The following is an 18,551-nucleotide window of genomic DNA, read 5'->3' as shown; positions in this document are numbered from 1 at the left end:
GGCTGGTTCAGGTTTATAGTTAGGGCTGGTTCAGGTTTATAGTTAGGACTGGCTCAGGTTTGCCTTGGACCAGCCCCTAGATAAGCTGCTATAGGCCAAAACTGCCGGGGGATTTCCTAGGATACACTGAGCTCATCTCTCCTCTTCTCTCTCTCCTTCTGTATGAATTCATGTCTCATTCATGCTCATTACTAATTTTGCTTCTTCCCTGGAGTCTTTGTTCTTTCTCGCCTCGCAGGTTTCCATGGATCGTGGTATTATCTGGATCCTGGTCCTTCCTCCCGCCATGGCCCTGCTGACGCCCACTGCTATTGCCATTTTGCTATCACTCTAAACAGTACAATGCATATCATTCATATTTACAATTTGCATTCCTTTAGTCTGCTGCGTGAAAGTGTTTATCGTTGCCATGGGCAACAAGTACCAACTGAAGTTAGCCCGCATTAGCTTGTTAATAAAAACGAGTAGCCATACTATTACAATTTGGCCTTTTTTTACAAAACTAATTACAACTACCAACAGTCATGCCTTCAATGACCTTAATGTATTGTCACATAATGTCAAATAACGACAAATAAAGACTAAACTACTGCGGAATCCGCTCCGAATCACGGGCAGGTGCCACAAGAAGCTAGTGGCAGCTGAACTTGCAACAGGAAGTGCCTCTACTAGCTGCCGCTGCCACGTTTTGAGCTTGCCCTTTCTCGCAAAATCTCAAAGAAGAAGAAGAAGAAGAAGAAGACTGATCGAGGAGTTTGTATTTAAGAATGTACACAGGCACCCTGCTAAAGCTAATATCTGTCATTTCTTCCCGACTCTAAACAACAGATGAACTGATTGTTATTGTGAAGGGGAACATAATGATGTGTGTTAGTGAATAGTTCTTATGCTACAGTAGGCCTACTTTTTTGTTTGATATAAGCCTACAGAACCTTTAAAAAAAGATACATGAACAAATATTCATGTATTACTAATTTTTAACAATCCCAGTTTTCCTGCTGATGAACTTACATAAGTAACTTGATTAATATCTTTGTCAAAATACATCCACAAAGTAATATGATTTAACAGACTACCCTTCTTTTATATTTTAAAAGATACCAATTTTAATTTTCAAACATTTTAAATTGGACAAAACTATTACATTGTTACATTTCAAATTGACTCACTTATTCATTTAGCTAAGTCAAAAAGATTATTTTTATTTTTCCCTCCCCTATATTTTGTTGTTATTCTTATCCTATGAAATATATTTACTACAACTTTTATAATGAAGAACTGGAACATGCGGTTTAGGCAATGTAATCGGTGTATTACGTTTTCTCAATAAAGTTGAAAAAAAAAACAGAAGCAAAACGGAATCACAATTGACTGTGATTGGCTGAGAGGTGACCAATAGGAGGTTGACAGAAGGGGTGTGTGTGTGTGTGGGGTCGGCAGCAGTGTGAACAGTGTTGCAGAATGTTTGGAAAACTTTTCATCTCGCTGTTTCTCCTCTTTATTTTCTACAATGACCCTGCTGGCGCACAGAAGAAGAAAGAGGTAACATGCCTTCAATATCATAACGCGCAGAAAGTGGACAGACTTTGGGCGAAATATTTCCAAAGTTGTCTCGTCCGTGTCAGTCTAAAGCTAAGCTAACAGCAACCAGAAATGAGCTAACGTTAACGTGTGGTTGTGGCACTAACGTTGAGTAAATAATTAGTTTACAACTAATTTAATTTTTCTCGACACTGATTCCTCATTGCTAGCAGTGGTTGTAGACTTGTTGTTACACCACACGTCTGAAATCCAGAGAGTGGAGACACTTTTAAAGACTCACTCAACGTTAGCTAACTAACACGGCAGCAAGCAGGAGCCGTGCAGGAAGTGCAGACTGCTCCGACTAGTACTTCCTGTCTACTACCTACAATGGTACTCTCTGCCAGATGTACACTAACATCTGCTGATTCTCTTTTTCTCAATAAGATAGCTTCATTCAAGTCTGTTTTTATTATATATAAATATAAGTCGCATTGATAAAAGTTAGTCCTTCACTGCATAGAATATAACAATGGGAATTGTCCAGTGGTACCTTACCCCATCATTTGAATATTCAGGAAGTGAAACTGTCAGAGAAAAGCCTCCAATAGAAAATCAGGCCAGTCTGCATCAGGAATAAGACTTAAACTTCATTACTCTTACCAGCAATCATTCATATTTTCTAAATTGTGAGGATCATCACATGATGTGGACATGCGACTGTGGATCAGTGGTAGAACGGGTCGTCCTTCAATCAGAGGGCATCAAACCCCAATAGTCCTGATAGACTGGTGGCACATGTAGTGTTAAAGCACTTTGAGTGGTCATAGGACTAGGAAAGCGCTATACAACTACAAGTCCATTTACCATTTACATTATATAGACCGATCAAACATTCTTTATCTCAGTGTAAACGCCCCCAACAGTATAACCCATAACAGCGTGCACACGTATCACTGTGTCCACTTTACAAGAAGTCTTGCTGAAAAGATGCTCAGGCTTTTTACTCCAGAGGCTGCATTTGTGAACATGCAAGGTAATGGTGTGCTGAGTTAACTCCTTCATATGCACTGTCACAGCCCGGCTCTGAGACCGGGACAACAATGGAAGAAACATAGGCGTACTAAATGAAAAGGACATTTATTTTCCACAAAATACCCTGTGAAGATGTACAAAAGGTGTTCTCTATCATATTGTTAAAAGAGTCTGTTCACATGATGTGAAGAACAAAATGAAACCATAAAGGAGCTCTACACGTATAGATTGAGAAATACATTTGTTCTTTAGTATTGAACACTGCTGGTCACCTGTGGATTGGCCAGCTCCTTTAACACTTGTTAACTCTTTACATGAGTATAGTTTGTATTGCTGCATTCTTCTTATGTTTATGTGATTTTGAATTTGCAAACCAGCTTGCTTCCAAATGTTACCCGAGGGGTGAATCAACTATCTGGATTTAAATTGAATTTATTAGGAGTTTGAATGTATTTTACACGACATCTCAGTTTGTATTGTTCCGTCTTGGATGTAATGTGCACCCTGATCTAAAGTACTGTCACGATGGCTGCTAGCCTTTCTCTCTGCTCTACTGCTGTTGCATCCATCACCAGTAGCTGTCTGTGTGTCTGTAGACTCTGATGTCAGAGAAGGTGACTCAGATGATGGAGTGGGCCTCCAAGCGTTCAGTGATCCGGATGAATGGAGAGAAGTTCCGTCGCTTTGTAAAGGCTCCTCCCAGGAACTACTCGGTGGTCATCATGTTCACGGCACTGCAGCCACAGAGACAGTGTGGGGTCTGCAAGTAAGTAGCACAAGCAATAGGCTTTGCTGTTATTTGAATTCTTATCTGTGAATTGAAATGCATCTTTTCATTTCAGACAAGCTGATGAGGAGTTCCAGGTGCTAGCTAACGCCTGGCGTTATTCCTCTGCCTTCACTAACAAAGTCTTCTTTGCGGCTGTCGACTTTGATGAAGGATCAGATGTCTTTCAGATGGTGAGACATTTTCTGGTTCACCAAGACGGAAGTTATGCCTTTAGTTTTCTAACAGTTTGCCATCCATTCATTGACACCGAAACAAAAGCAGCGTGTCACACCAGACATCGGACCGGCTGATTCTCTCTCCACATTAGGAGAGCTAGTCAGCAAAGTGAGCTGCTTTAGTGTTTGCTTGGACTGCAGACCTTCAGTCTATGGGGACTTGGCTTTGGAAAGTGTGGACAGGAAGTGCCAGTTCTCCTCCTGGGCACTGCAGAGGTGCCCTAGAGCAAGGCACCGAACCCCCAACTGGCCATGGGCTCCATCACTCTAACATCTCACACTGCATGTCTATGGGTCCTGTTTGACGGTATTTTCTGTGTTTGTGTTGCAGCTTAGTATGAATTCTGCTCCGACCTTCCTCCACTTCCCAGCCAAAGGGAAACCTCGTAAGACGGATACCTATGAGCTGCAGGTCAGAGGCTTTGCGGCTGAGCAGCTGGCCAGGTGGGTGGCAGACAGGACTGATGTGCAGGTAATTGCAGAACATGCTGTTATGTGATCCGTCATTGTGTTTGCTATGACTAAATAATCCAATAACCTCGTCTCTGAACTTAACAATCACACTCTCTGAAGACTATAGACATGTTTGTCTGTTTTTCAGATCCGTGTCATTCGTCCTCCCAACTACGCAGGGCCTCTGCTGCTGGGCTTCCTCCTGGCTGTGATCGGAGGGCTGGCGTATTTGAGAAGACACAATTTGGAGTTTCTCTTCAACAAGAATGTCTGGGCCTTCTCTGCACTGGTAATAACAGCCAGCACACACACACACACACACACACACCACCACCAAATGAATACATGGAGGTTACTGTCCACCAAGCTTTTAAGAGTAGGAAGTAGACTGCTCCGACCTTAAAGTGTCTCAGCCAGAGAGCTCAAACACTCCTGTGGGCAACAAACAAAGCAGCGGTTTTCGGTATCTTCGTCCAACGGACTAACATGGACAATAAGTAGTGCCTCGTGCCTCCCTTCCCTCCAGCAGGGCCAGAAACACAGCCTGGGTCTCCGGCACCATGGTGTCGGTGTTTGCTCCCAGCGGAGCAGCCAGACGTAACTCTGCTCCTGGAGGAGGTGACGCTGCTGCCAGATGCAGAGCTCTCCTCCTCCCGCCGGAGCTTCCGACTGCAGGTTGAAGGCTACAGTGAAGCCTGATCTGGGTCTGTCCTCGGCAGGCTGTGTGCCACTGGTGGCCCCGATGGAGTCTGAGCTGAAGAGTTTAAGAGATAAGATAATCCTTTATTAGTCCCGCAGTGGGGAAATTCACAGGATCACAGCAGCAGAGTGGACAGTGTAACAAGATACAGAGTAAAAAACAAGAGCAACAAGTAATGTAAATAAGTAAGAAACAGTAAGAGTATCAACTAAGTCTAAAAGTACAAAATCCACAGTAACTAAGTACAACTAAAGAACTAAAATATTATATATACTGACCGGGTATTTTTATTGCACAGTGTAATTATTGCAGTGATTTCTTTAGTGTTGTTAGTGTTGTGTGTCTACTGGGAGCACAGCTGGTTGTGCAGCTTGACAGCAGCAGGAAGGAAGGACCTGCGGTACCTCTCCTTCACACACCATATATACATATACATGTCTATATGGTGTGTGAATCAGCCGGTGGCTGAAGGAGCTGCACAGAGCTGCCAGGGCGTCCTGCATGGGGTGGGAGGTGTTGTTCATCAGGATCCTCCTGTCTCCCACCACCTCCACCGTATCCAGTGGACACCCCAGCACACTGCTGGCCTTCTTGATAAGTTTGTTCAGTCTCTTCCCGTCGGCTGTCGAGATGCTGCTGCCCCAGCAGACCACTCCTTAGAAGATGGCTGATGCCACCACAGAAGAAGAAGGTCCTCAGGAGTGCTCCCTGCACTCCAAAAGTCCTGAGTCTCCTCAGCAGATGGTGTGCTCTGACTCTTTTTGTAAAGTGCGTGTATGTGGTCAGTCCAGTCCAGTTTGTTGTACAAGTGAACACCCAGGTACTTATAAGATTTTCTGGGGAACCTGCCTGATTTCATCTGATTTTGCGTGGGATCCGACCCACTGGCACCGTCTGCGGTTCTGTGCTGTATTTATTGATGTATTCATTATGAATCACTTAGCGAACACAATATGGAGAGGGCAGAGGAGGGTACCAGCATGTTGTAAAAACGTCCCGGTACACCAAAGAGTAACATGTAGAAGTGCTGGTGCTGCTACAGGTGAGTATCAACCCACTTCAAGTACTGACCTTATAAGTACCTGGTTTAACAAGGGTAATAGTAGCAAGTACAACAAGGCCTGAAGTTATGATGTATATAACAGAATGTCACGTTTGTGGATGGAAAGTCTCTCAGCCCAGTTCCTATGAATGAATATATGCTGATGATTATGTCGGTCTTGTTTTTTGTCTGTTTCAGTGCTTTGTTCTGATCATGACTTCAGGCCAGATGTGGAACCACATCAGAGGACCACCTTATGCACACAAGAACCCCAGCACCGGTCAAGTGGTAAGACAGAAACACACTATTCACATTCTATCTGCATCCCCATGGGCATATGTGAACTGAGTATCAGAATGGTGTTTAACTGTGTGTGTGTTTTCAGAGCTACATCCACGGCAGCAGTCAGGCCCAGTTTGTGGCTGAGACGCACATCGTCCTCCTCTTCAGTATCCTTTAAACTCTTACTCTTTGACAATCTAAACTAACCCAGAGTGTCGGCTCTGATCCGGTTGCACTGTTCTGTGATTTGTACAAGAGTAGGCTGAGTGAACGTTAGGCATCGCATGCATTCTTGTCTAAACCTTGACCCTGCGCTCAGATGCTGCTGTTACCATGGGAATGGTGCTGCTGTGTGAGGCCGCTACCTCTGACATTGACATTGGAAAGAGGAAGAGTATGTGCACACAGACTCATACTCTACATCAATGTTTAAATGTCCAAGTGTTTACTGGAACAGTTTGGACGAGGCCACCATACCATTATATCAGCAGCAGATAAACCAAAAGCTCCAAATGTTGTGAAAGAAAGTATGAGTAAGACCTTCTGAAGTCATCTTAAAACACACAGAACTAAATGAAGCTGTTTCAACAATCACCAACTGTGGTTTGGTCAAAATAAAGCCTTCATTTAGCGAGTTGCATGAGAATATGTTGTCGGTATAAAAGCAGCCTTCCAGTCTCCATGTGGTAGTATCTCTGTAGCTCGTGGTACTTGTAGTATCTCTGTAGCTCGTGGTACTTGTAGGAGGTTCTGGTAAACTTAGCCATTGATGATGAGAACGTTTGACTTAATGGAAGTATTCCAGTATATCTTTGGCTCTGTATTGACTTCTGACAGTTTATCACTAATGTAGAAAAGTAAATATAATAATTAGCTGAGGACCTTGATGAATATGAATAGACAAGCATGGATGTCCATTCATCAACACAAGCGCAGGAATGTACTATATATGTAGCCAAACTGGTGTGTGTGTGTGTGTGTGTGTGTGTGTGTGTGTGTGTGTGTGTGTGTCAGTCATGTGTGTAGCAGGTATTGGTCTGGTGATGCTGTTCTTCAGCTGGCTGCTGTCCGTCTTCAGAGCAAAGTACCATGGATACCCATACAGGTAGGGACAGGGAGACCTGCTTCCATTGGCTGATGTAATGGCTGCTCCGTTGACTTAACATCCTCTTGTCTCTGGTGCAGCTTCCTGATGAGTTAATGCTGACCAGCATCCTCCAGCTTCACAGCAAGTATGAACAGGAAGCTCCCCAAAGTGCTGTCAGCCAGCAGGGTGCTGCCCACGACAACGCCACATTTCTCTTTGCTTCGTCTTCTAATCTGTTGAGCCAAACGTGTGTGTCAGCGCGCACACACACACACACACACACACACACACACACTGTGCCTTCCATTACAAAGACTCAGAAAGCAATTCAATTGCCAACAACAGAGCCATCACCAGTGTGCATTGTAAACTGTCTTGTGCCAAAAGGTGTTTTCTACATGAGAACTTTGGAATGTTCTTCTAGTCCAGCTGCTACGGGACACACATCTGTATCTTTCTGCGTGAGGCAGAGATGGGCTCTGTTCTGTTTGTTTGTGAGTGGCTGAAGTTCAACCAGCATATGATATTCATGCTGTAGCCAACTGTATTTCGCTCATCCAGGGTTTCATTTTGGTAACATCTTATACGGGTCTTGTAATATCCTAACGAAGTTTTCTGGCACTAAATGTAGGGAAAATATATATAAACAGTACACAAAATCACTATCTACTCATTTATTGAACTTTTCAAGACTCAACCAATCTAAAGAGGGCCTATAAGTAAAGGAGGTGGAGTTCAGAAGCAACTGTTGATTGACACAATTAAACATGTATTTATTACTGGAAACTTTATTCTCCATTTATGTTGAATTGTAAGCTCACCTGTGTTATACAAGCACATGGACAGTCAATTGAACACATTTTCCTATTAATTAGTAGCACATTCTATAATTGTTTATGTTCCTTTCTTGGCAGTGATTGGCTAGTTGCATCACTGGAGCGTGATACCTGTGAGGTAAACAAACAAATGCATGTATAGGATAGAGTTCTGTTTTCCACTTGAAGCAGTAAAACTAATCAAAGCAGCTTGGCGTCAATGAGTTTATAAAAACTTGAGAACTCCCAAGAAAGTAAGAAACCTCCAATCACCAGGCTCACAGATCAGTTGCTCCAGTACTGCCATGCCGGCGCTCTGTCCTGTAGAGTGCTCTGTTCATGTGAGGGGGAGGTTGGCTTGAATATTCTCAGTCATGGTCTGTTTAACTCTTCAGTAAGTCCTGGGCTACAATGAGCCGAGTACCCGTTAGCTCCCATTGCTCGTGACTCTGCAGTGTGCTAATGTGATTAAACATGAAGTACCAGTGAAGGTGTTAATACTTGTTCTCCTTTGACATAAGGGGGATATTTACCTTCACTTTTTGCTTTTGTGATGGCCCCCCCACCTTTGCATTAATTTGTCAGAATACTGTATCCATCCGTGTACGTACATGGAGAACTTGTTTCCAGACAACCAATCAAATGGGTTTAAACCATATTTGAAGTCGGCAGACAGCAGCCTGCTACACAACAGGGGAGACAACAACAACCACATTAGCTTTCCTGCCTAAATCTCCTTCTCATCTAACTTCCCAACCTGTCTTGTTGAACGAGGCGCCACACAAGATGAGAGCTAATCGCTCCGCTGCAGCTCATTAAGAGCATGAAACCGGCCTGTAAATATGGGGCAGTTGCTGCTTTGCTTGGTTGGTCTTCCATCTTATTGGCTGGTTTGCAACAATCAGCTTCCTACTATTGGTGTGTGTGTGCTCCTGTCTACCATCAAGTAGCAGTGCCCCACTATGCTCATGGTACCTGTAGTATTTAGACCAAAGGTACGTAAAGAGTGATTTCATGCTAACCAAATAGAAATACTTCACAATATACATGCTGTCCTTTGCTTCTGTGTTGGTTAACACTGAGGTCATCTTTTAAAGAAAAGATTTTCACTAAAATCCTGCAGCTACTCTGTGTGCCTTACACTGAGCCACTGGGTTGTTTGAATAATATTCATTCACTGTCAAATGGTTTGAATAAATCTTAAGGCAAGTTTATTAGTATAGCACATTTCAACAACAAGGTAGTTCAAAGTGCTTCACATAAAAGCATCAAAACACAAGGCAAAAGAAAATGAGATTTAAGAACTGATTGAAACATTAAAAACAGTCATTAAAACACTAAAAAGCAGTGTAAGAAATAAAATACAGTAGTAGAATGCAGAAATGTATTAATATCCTTGAATCAGGTTCAATTAAAGGCAGCAGCAAACAGAAGTCTTCAATCTTATCAAATACTAGTAGGTGGAGCAATGGGTGTTTTATGAAGTTTACTAGATGCCCCAATTCATTTTCCAAATGAGAAATTGCAATTTGTAGAAACAACTGATGAATGAAGAATTAAAAAGAGTTTGTTTTATTTAAATCAAATCACCTCTGCTGTAATTAAAGGGACGGTGTGTCTCGCAGTGAGGTTACAGAGAGCGGTGTCTGAAGAGCTCTCGCTCCTCTCGCTCCTCACAGTAGCTATATGTTAGCAGTAACGTGCTAACATATAGCATAGCTCTGAAGAGAACCTGCTCCCGATGGAGATATGAAGGACTCATTTTTATCTCCTTCGTTTCTGCTGATTATACACTAATGGAAACATAGTTATGAACATTATAGTCCATTACCCAAAATGCTCCACACTGGCCCTTTAAGCTATTTTTGGATTTATTAAGTAACTTAACAGTAATTCATTTTTGACATGCACTTTGTATAATTAACCATTTTTTCTTTTCACCTGTAGTAGGTCAGCAGTGAACTGTTGTGTTAAAATGGAATTGGAGCAGACTATTCACACTTCCTGTTGTCCCGTGGTCATTATGCACCTGTCCAATACTCTACTGATGTAACGTGAGAAAAGCTCCTTAAGCACTGCTTGGAAGAGAAAACACAAAGTTGAATGTATCTCTCCAAAGAATCAACCGCTGGCACTGTGCAATCACAATGAGGCAAAATCTTTTCCAACTATAGTTTCAATTTAAGAAAATTGCTGAACACCAGATGTAGTCCAGACATCTCGAATGTAAACGCATATATAATTGTGGTCAATTTGTGCATTTACATAGCCTACCCTACAGTATGTTGAACATGTTATGAGTTTAAAACTGTTGGACCTTTGAGTGTTGTTTCAGTGTTTGTCCTGTAGTGGGCAGTAAAGCTCCTTGAGACACTTCTACGTAATAAATAAACGAAGAAGACAGAACCCGGAAACTACGACAAGATGGCGGAATATGAAAACACCAACGATGTTTCAGCCGCGGAACCTTCTAAACTATCTGACCTGCTTGAACGTGGGTGGAAGATATTTGAGGAGGTAGACAGTACAAACGAACCCCTCGCCTCTACCAGTATCCAGGTCCGAGTTAAACGCGGTATCGGTATGCTGGAAGAAGCGTCCAGAATGGTGGCCCTGCTCGACCTGTTCAGCCGCAATGAAGAGCTCGAGGAGATAGCCACGGCCGACCTGAAGTACCTGCTGCTGCCCGCTCTGTGTGGAGCCCTGACCATGAAGCAGACCAGCCGAGACAAGCGACTAAAGATAGTCCAGACAGCCCGGGCTTACTTCATGGATTTCTTGAAGCGATGTAAAGAGTATGACATATCACACTTTGAACTGCCACGCGTGACCAATGAAAACGCAAGTCCTGATGAGGCATCAGAAAACGGATCGTCTACAGCCAAGGTAACGGTAAGTGACAAGTGATGTGTGCAAACGTTAGGTAACATTACCATTCGATCACTTGCCGAGGATACTGGGTTGCTACGTTTTTGTGCATAATGTGTCGAAACGTAGAATCAGCATAACGTGTATGTCAGAATGAACCATTGAAGAAGAAGCAGTAGCTGTTTTCGTGTTAGTTGTAGGAGCAGAACTGTTAAGCCACCAACAGCATCATCATCAGCACCACCAACGGCATCATCATCAGCACCACCAACGGCATCATCAGCACCACCAACGGCATCATCACCACCAATGGCATCATCACCACCAACGGCGGCATCAGCACCACCAACGGCATCATCATCACCAACAGCATCATCACCAACGGCATCATCAGCACCATCGGCATCATCACCAACGGCATCATCAGCACCATCAGCATCATTGGCATCATCACCAACGGCATCATCACCAACGGCATCATCAGCACCACCAGCAGCAGCATTATCACCAACGGCATCATCAGCACCATCAGCATCATCAGCAACGGCATCATCAGCAGCAGCATCATCACCAGCAGCACCAATAGCAACAGTAGGCGAGATCAGTGTTGCCAGATCAGATCAACAGTTTCATGCCCAACTACTAATTAATAATTGAATAAAAACAGCCCAATTCAATCATCAGTCTAATAATCAGAAAACCAGTGTAGAACTGTAAAACCATTACAAACAGGATATAAATTAAAATTATCAAATCACCAAAGATAAATAAATAGGCTGTGCAACCCACAAAGACTGCAGTCAAACAACTGAAAACACAAATCATGAAAAGCCCCAAAATGCAACCTGCTTAAAAGTTGTGAAATATGGAGGACCAAAACTGCATTAATAACTTGATCCAAAATGAACCAAAATGATATTAAACATAAACGGAGGCATTAACTTATTGATAAAATGTCACATATATTTATGTATTAGGAAATATAAAAGAAAAATCATAAATAAAGATGTTTCGAAAAATAAGGGGAAAAGAATAAAGAAATAAATACATTTTAAGATTAATAATTCAAATTGAAAAATAAATCGGGTATAGAAGCGCACATCCAGAAGGCTGGAAAGGAGCTGTTGACCTGGGTGATATCCTGTCTCATCTTTCAGCTGCGTCACTTGGGACGATGCTCTTTCAACATGAACATTTGATATTGTCCGGGTGAGCAATCTGATGTCACCCAGTGCTGAAGCCTGACAACACTGCTTTGCTCCAGCAGCTTTGAACGCTTCAATGGCTGATCACTTGAGGAGCCTGCTGATGCTTCTCCACTGGCTCTCTAAGGTGTCGACCGGACACGGTGAGTCTTGAACTCCTGGCCCATTTAAGGTGGACATCACAGAGGTCGGGCAAATCATCTCCGGCTTGTGCAGCATTTCCATCGATGCATGTAAGCGCATTTGATACCGCACGTCACTTCTTTAGAAAAGCGAAACACAGCACTGAGCCTCTCTTTAAACTCACGCTCTAATTGTCTTGCTTCCAGCAACTAGGGATGTGGTACCCGGTTCTTCCTCCTGGTGGGAGAGGTAGAGGCTGGACCATTTAAGATCTAAAGATCTACTTCTCTGAGACGACTGTCGTTGTCCATGTGCAATACACAGAACTCTCCTCAATGTAGTCATACTGTCTTTCAAGACCCCTAAACACACCCAGCGTTTGTTCAGTTTTAATTTCCTTCAACGCGAGCCGGGGAAAAAGCATGTACAGAATATTTGGTTTGTCGCTGTACATTTCATTCCACACTCTGGCTGAATAGCAGTGTTCTGCATCTGAACCCAAACTGAAGTCTATTGAGTGTGTCTTCTATGCAGTCTGCGATCACCAGCCAGCCTCCATCATTGGTAGTCTTGTAGGTATTCTTATCGTCTCTCTGGAACATTCTCTAAAGGAAGTCCCTTTTCAAATACAACTTCATCTGTATTTTTAATGCTCCATTATCAGACATAAGTCTGAGATCTACGTGTTGTCATACGTGTTCATGTGCGCATGCTGCTGCCTCACGTATCCTGCCTGTTGGTGGTGTATGTAGTCACGAATGAACGTGAGGCGTATGGGACACACCGCGGGGTTAAAAATCAAATATATCAACCAGCCTTACACACATATGACTTGTATACATCAGCAAATAACAACAAGAAGGATTGCTAACATTATGCTATGTAAGCTAATGTTATGGTAAAAGGTAACATTTAACTAATGCCTAAAACAAGTTGGCTAATGTTAGCTGATCCTCAATCTTAGTTTGTCTTTCAAGATTCCAGATCAATCTTTCAGTTTCAATTTTAAGATTTAATTTAATGTCTTTGAAATTGACAACATTTGTCCCCTCATGTGTCTTCATAGTTGGACATTTAATGAGCACCTCTTTTAAACACACACACTGAACAGCAGAAACTCCCTGAAGGTACCAGGTGTTGCTTTTGGGCTTTTTATTGGATCGGGTTCATTTTAGCCAGGTGTTCCTGATACATTAGCAACTGTGTCAGTAAAAGTCACAGAGGGGACATCTAGAGGCTGAATAATGAACAATAATCGATATCTATTTATTATGAGATTAAAAATAAAAGTACAGAGTTCAGCAGGAGCCCCCCTCCCCATAATACCCACATCCATAACCTGCTTACCATCAAGTGATCTTTGAGAATATGTGCTGACTATGCTGTCATTCACCTTTGTCACTGCCTTCATATCAAAACACTTTTATTGTGAAGGTCATGCAGGAAGTTTTCAGTTCATATCAACGGTAGCTTTACGTCTAACCCCACCTGACTGAGCAGAGCCCAGCAGGAAGTAGATGGCAGTGCTGTTTGAGAGTGTGGCTTCCAATAGATGAGTCTACTGAAGTGTCACTAGCAGCGGAGTTTGCTCATGAATCTGGTGATACTCTGAGTTGTGATGCGTGCTTCTTGTTTCAGCCTCAACCCTGCCCATCAGACCTGGTTTCCATGGCAGCACAGAGACAAGCTAAGATCGAGCGGTACCGCCAGAGGAAGGAGCTGGAAGCCAGACTGTCGGATGTACGGAGAGCTGTGGACAGCGGACAGGCCGACGATGAAGTCAGCAGAGATTTCTACAATCTGAATGTCCGGAGATGGGTCGCTGTGTGTCTGGAGGAAATAGAGAGCATTGACCAGGAGGTGGAGATACTCCAGAATATGGATGGGCTGAAGCAGGGTGCCGCCAAGCAGCCAGTTCAGCCAGTCAGGCCTCCCATGAAACCCTTCATTCTCACCAAGGATGCTGTTCAGGTAACACTTCGGGTGGGAGACAGGCCAGCTGGTACTGGACCAAAACCAGCAAGAATAGCTGCTGGTGATTGCAGAAGTAGCACATAGAGTAGAGAGAGACCGATCAATCGGCCAACATGTATAAACCCATATTGGCTTAATGTTGATAAATCACTTCATCTTTGCAGCCGTTAACCTAAAAGAAGAATCGCTGACTGTCAGCAAAGAGCAGCTAACACATCCCTCAGTGCACATTCAAAGACACTGAGAGGGTAGAGCAGTGGTAATAACTCAGCATCACAGAAGCAGTTCAACACAAATCACACAAAAGCATAAAACTGGAAGGTGAAGCAGGTGAGGGAGCTGACATGATGATTAAAGAGCAGAGAGCGCTCCAGCAGGAACTCTGGATAGGGTTCCATCAAAACAGTAAACTTCCATCCAATGTGGCATGTACAAATCCACATACCAAGCACCACTGGTTGTAGTCTCCTTAACCTGCTGTGCAACAATGTGTGACAGAATGTGTTGGTTTCATCCACAGGCTCAAGTGTTCGGGGCTGGTTACCCCAGCCTCCCCACCATGACAGTAGACGACTGGTATGAACAGCACAGGAAACGAGGAGCTATGCCTGACCAGGGGATTCCCACGAGGCCGGCTGTGGAGGAGGACACCGACGCAAAGGAGAGAGAAGAAGAAGATAAAGAGAAGAAGGCTGACGATGATGACGAGGAGTCTCTGCTGAAAGCCAGAAACTGGGACGACTGGAAAGACACTCATCGCAGAGGTTATGGAAACCGCCACAACATGGGCTAGTCTTCACTTCTATTCTGATCAGTCCAGGAAGTGGGCGGACACTCCTCACATTTCTGATCCTTAAGACTGTTGTATGAGAAGGTCACCAAACCAAGAAACACACCACAGCATTGCCAAACAAACCTGTTTAGTTTAGTGACATTACAGCTGATTTACTCATGTCCCTGTTAGTCTTTTACAAGGTTGGGTTCGACAGTCCTTTGTGGTGTCATGCTTTTCACTGAGTCTTAATAGAAATCTTCCATATGGAGGCCAGCCATGACACCAATGTTCCTGCTTTGTAGTGTGTTTTCCCCCAATACTGTCATCGGGAAATAAAGAGACTGAACAAACCACGTAGTAAGAACAATCGGTGTGCAGAAACTGGTAACAATCTGTGTTTATATCCTATCTATTGTTCTTCTAACTAACTAACGGTAACATGCCTTATTTTATGGTGGGTGGAGTTAGCTAGTCGCCCCGAAGTTCATTTGACTGGATACATTTTAGTTATTAAAGAGAAGTCATTAATAATTAATATTTTTACAATTGCTAGAAAGGTTTGTTTTTAAACAATTGGTCGGTTTCTTTCCATCTGTAGTAAAGTGTTCACATCAGGTTCTCAGAAACATTCCTTTATTAGAGAAATCAATGACCTGAAGATCAACGGATTCTAAAAGAGCATCTATTTTAGTTCACGTTATTGTGGGGGACTTTTAACTGCTTCTGAAACGGTCTCGATTCAATACTGAATACTGGGTGAGGGGTGGGCTGTGGATGAGGTGTGAGGTGTGGGCTGTGGATGAGGTGTGGGCAGTGGGGGTGGGATGAGGTGTGGGGTGAGGTGTGGGCTGTGGGTGAGGGGAGGGGTGGATGAGGTGTGGGTGAGGTGAGGTGTGGGTGAGGTGAGGGGTGGGGGAGGGGTGGGCTGTGGATGAGGTGTGGGCGGGGTGTGGATGAGGTGTGGGCTGTGGGTGAGGTGTGGGTGAGGGGTGGGCTGTGGATGAGGTGAGGGGTGAGGTGTGGGCTGTGGGTGAGGGGTGAGCTGTGGGTGAGAGGTGAGGTGTGGGCTGTGGGTGAGGGGAGGGGTGGGCTGTGGGTGAGGTGTGGGTGAGGGGAGGGGTGGGCTGTGGATGAGGTGTGGGCTGTGGATGAGGTGTGGGTGAGGTGTGGGCTGTGGGTGAGGGGTGAGGTGTGGGTGAGGTGTGGGCTGTGGGTGATGGGTGGGGTGAGGGGTGGGCTGTGGATGAGGGGTGGGCTGTGGATGAGGTGTGGGCTGTGGGTGAGGGGTGAGGTGTGGGTGAGGGGTGAGGTGTGGGTGAGGTGTGGGCTGTGGGTGAGGGGTGAGGTGTGGATGAGGTGTGGGCTGTGGGTGAGGTGTGGGCTGTGGGTGAGGGGTGAGGTGTGGGTGAGGGGTGAGGTGTGGGCTATGGGTGAGGTGAGGTGTGGGTGAGGGGTGAGGTGGGGGCTGTGGGTGAGGTGTGGGTGAGGTGTGGGCTGTGGGTGAGGTGTGGGTGAGGTATTGGCATGTTCTAACAGAAAAGGGACGAACACAAACTGGAAGCTCACCATTTTTACGTAATTATGGATTTGCGTTTGCATATTATTACATATGACACTATTAGCCATTAGCTACAAGTTATTCCAAAAGGAACAATAAACTAGTCAAACCCGTCTGCTCGATTTTCATATGCTCATAAAAGCTCTGTTTATTTCAGCCACGTTCCTATTTACATATCTGTGGCTTATTATATGAAAATATGACTAATGTTGACGTAACCTTGGTCCGTTATATGTTTGGAACAGGTTAGATTAATATTGTAACCGGAAGTTCCTACACACTGTTTCTGGGTGCATACGAGTAGCTTGACACGTGGTAATTCGCCCTCTGAGGACGGTAGCTGTTAGCTAGCAGTGCGAAGAAGTCCACAAGGAGAACACACGTCCGTGCACAGTCTGAGGTAGTGTAACGTTAACGTGACTGTTTCTGTCAACCGTCGTTCTGTCGGTCACGCTCGCCCCCGCCTGTCTGTCGCTGTTTGGTCTGGAACCACGAATGATGAAGGCTAGTTACGTTAGCTCTCTCAGCTAAATTCAACTTCGGACGGCAGGCGAATAATAGTGTCATAACCCGTCTCAAGGGTGGTGTGTTCCTAGTCCTACACACCACCAATGAAGAGCCGGCACAATATAGCGCTGGGGACTCTTATAAAGGCTATTCTTTGTCATTTTGAATAACGGTCATTGACATTGGTCTATTATGTAACTTACTGTAGTTCTATCAACTGTCATAGACCACTCTTCAGTGAACCTAGCGGTTAGCTCAGTAGCATTAGCTACATCATTCACCATATAACGTTAGTGAGAGCGTTTCAATGCTACCACATCAACACCATCCTACCCTGATATACCCTGATACACAGTGGCATTCCATACGTAAAGATGTGTTATTATATTATATGTGCTTCACATTATGAAAAAGCGACGCACAATCTATCTAACTGTACATATGATATATAACATGTCATGTGTTTCTGACATGCAGCTTTCAATTCCTTCTCATTCTACTCTAATGACCAGAAACAATAGAAAAATCATCAAACTCATTTTCACATCTCCTGAAATGATTTGCTCAAAAGTGTTCTTTCTGCAAATGTGAACTTATTCTATAATTGAAAAAGTATAGGTCAAAGCCTTTCTATTCTCAAAAGACCTGGAGAAAGTAATTCATGCTTTTATCACCTCCAGGCTGGACTATTATAATTCTTTGTCTGCTGGAATCACGCCTTCAGCTGGTGCAGAACTCTGCAGCGAGTCTTTTAACTGGTACAGGTAGGCGTGAACACATTTCACCCATCTTAAAATCCCTTCATTGGCTGCCTGTAGAGTACAGACTTCATTTTAAAATGTTATTTGTTTTTAAGTGTTTAAATAGCACCGCCACAGTCTATCTGTGTGACCTGCAGTGATTTCACAGCATTTCTGTGGTAACAAGTTCAAATAGGCCGTGTGTTTTTAGTGACAGTTTTGTAGCTGTCTAAACACAATAAAGGAAATTCAATTAAGAGTCTTTTACTATTTAGAGGCTACGTGGTAGTTTATCGAGTATGTCAGGATTGTTATTTAAGGTTAATTTATCATCGTACAACACAAGGAAAGGGTTAGGGTTATTGTCCCTCTGTGCTGCACCAGGTAAACCAGAAACAAAACAAACAGAACAGCAGTACATTCCTGTAGTGCATCTATTAGATCCAGGAGGAACACAATACACCACGGCAACAAGAACACATCAGGGAAACCTTGTCCATCAACGCTGACTACGTTTGAGCACCAAGCAAACACTGATGCAAACATAACATGCTGATCCGGGATGCTACGATGGAGCCGGGTCTCTCCGGGATGTGGGCACTACATTCCCTGATCTCTCGTTGCTGGGCCAACCCAAGTCCTATTTCATCCATTCCACTTGCTGGCGACTGGACATCAGCCAGAAGCATGCTGGGTAGTGGAACAGCCTAGCTCTTATGCTGGCTCTCTCTCCTCTGCGCTGCTTGATATCTCTGACTGACACCTTTTGAAGTTGCAGTATACAGTGGGTACGGAAAGTATTCAGACCCCTTTCAATTTTTCACTCTTTGTTTCATTGCAGCCATTTGCTAAAATCAAAAA

The 18,551-nt window shown here is 43.9% G+C and overlaps 2 protein-coding genes across 3 annotated transcripts; both read left to right on the top strand.

Moving 5' to 3' along the window:
* The first annotated feature begins 1,418 nt into the window (after window positions 1-1,418).
* On the top strand, window positions 1,419-7,911 carry magt1 (magnesium transporter 1). Its single transcript, XM_031878427.1, has 10 exons — window positions 1,419-1,542; window positions 3,153-3,322; window positions 3,399-3,516; window positions 3,893-4,033; window positions 4,163-4,303; window positions 5,955-6,044; window positions 6,142-6,205; window positions 6,358-6,432; window positions 7,053-7,143; window positions 7,224-7,911. The coding sequence occupies exons 1-10, from the start codon at window positions 1,462-1,464 to the stop codon at window positions 7,237-7,239; spliced, it is 987 nt and encodes a 328-aa protein (XP_031734287.1). The 5' UTR covers window positions 1,419-1,461; the 3' UTR covers window positions 7,240-7,911.
* Window positions 7,912-9,306: 1,395 nt separating this feature from the next.
* Window positions 9,307-15,235, top strand: igbp1 (immunoglobulin (CD79A) binding protein 1). 2 transcript variants are annotated; one of them, XM_031878413.1, is made up of 3 exons: window positions 9,307-10,826; window positions 13,775-14,107; window positions 14,631-15,235. In XM_031878413.1, exons 1-3 carry the CDS (start codon window positions 10,365-10,367, stop codon window positions 14,901-14,903), a joined length of 1,068 nt encoding a protein of 355 aa, XP_031734273.1. In that variant the 5' UTR covers window positions 9,307-10,364; the 3' UTR covers window positions 14,904-15,235. The 2 variants fall into 2 exon arrangements, with proteins under 2 accessions (XP_031734273.1, XP_031734272.1); XM_031878412.1 differs by having other exon boundaries at window positions 9,307-10,832.
* The last annotated feature ends 3,316 nt before the right edge of the window (window positions 15,236-18,551 follow it).

Source organism: Anarrhichthys ocellatus, unplaced genomic scaffold, assembly GCF_004355925.1.
Source record: "Anarrhichthys ocellatus isolate YVR2014 unplaced genomic scaffold, GSC_Weel_1.0 scaffold177, whole genome shotgun sequence".
NCBI classification, from domain to species: domain Eukaryota; kingdom Metazoa; phylum Chordata; class Actinopteri; order Perciformes; family Anarhichadidae; genus Anarrhichthys; species Anarrhichthys ocellatus.
Note: the sequence above shows the minus strand (reverse complement) of the source record. Positions and strands in the feature narration are given on the sequence as shown.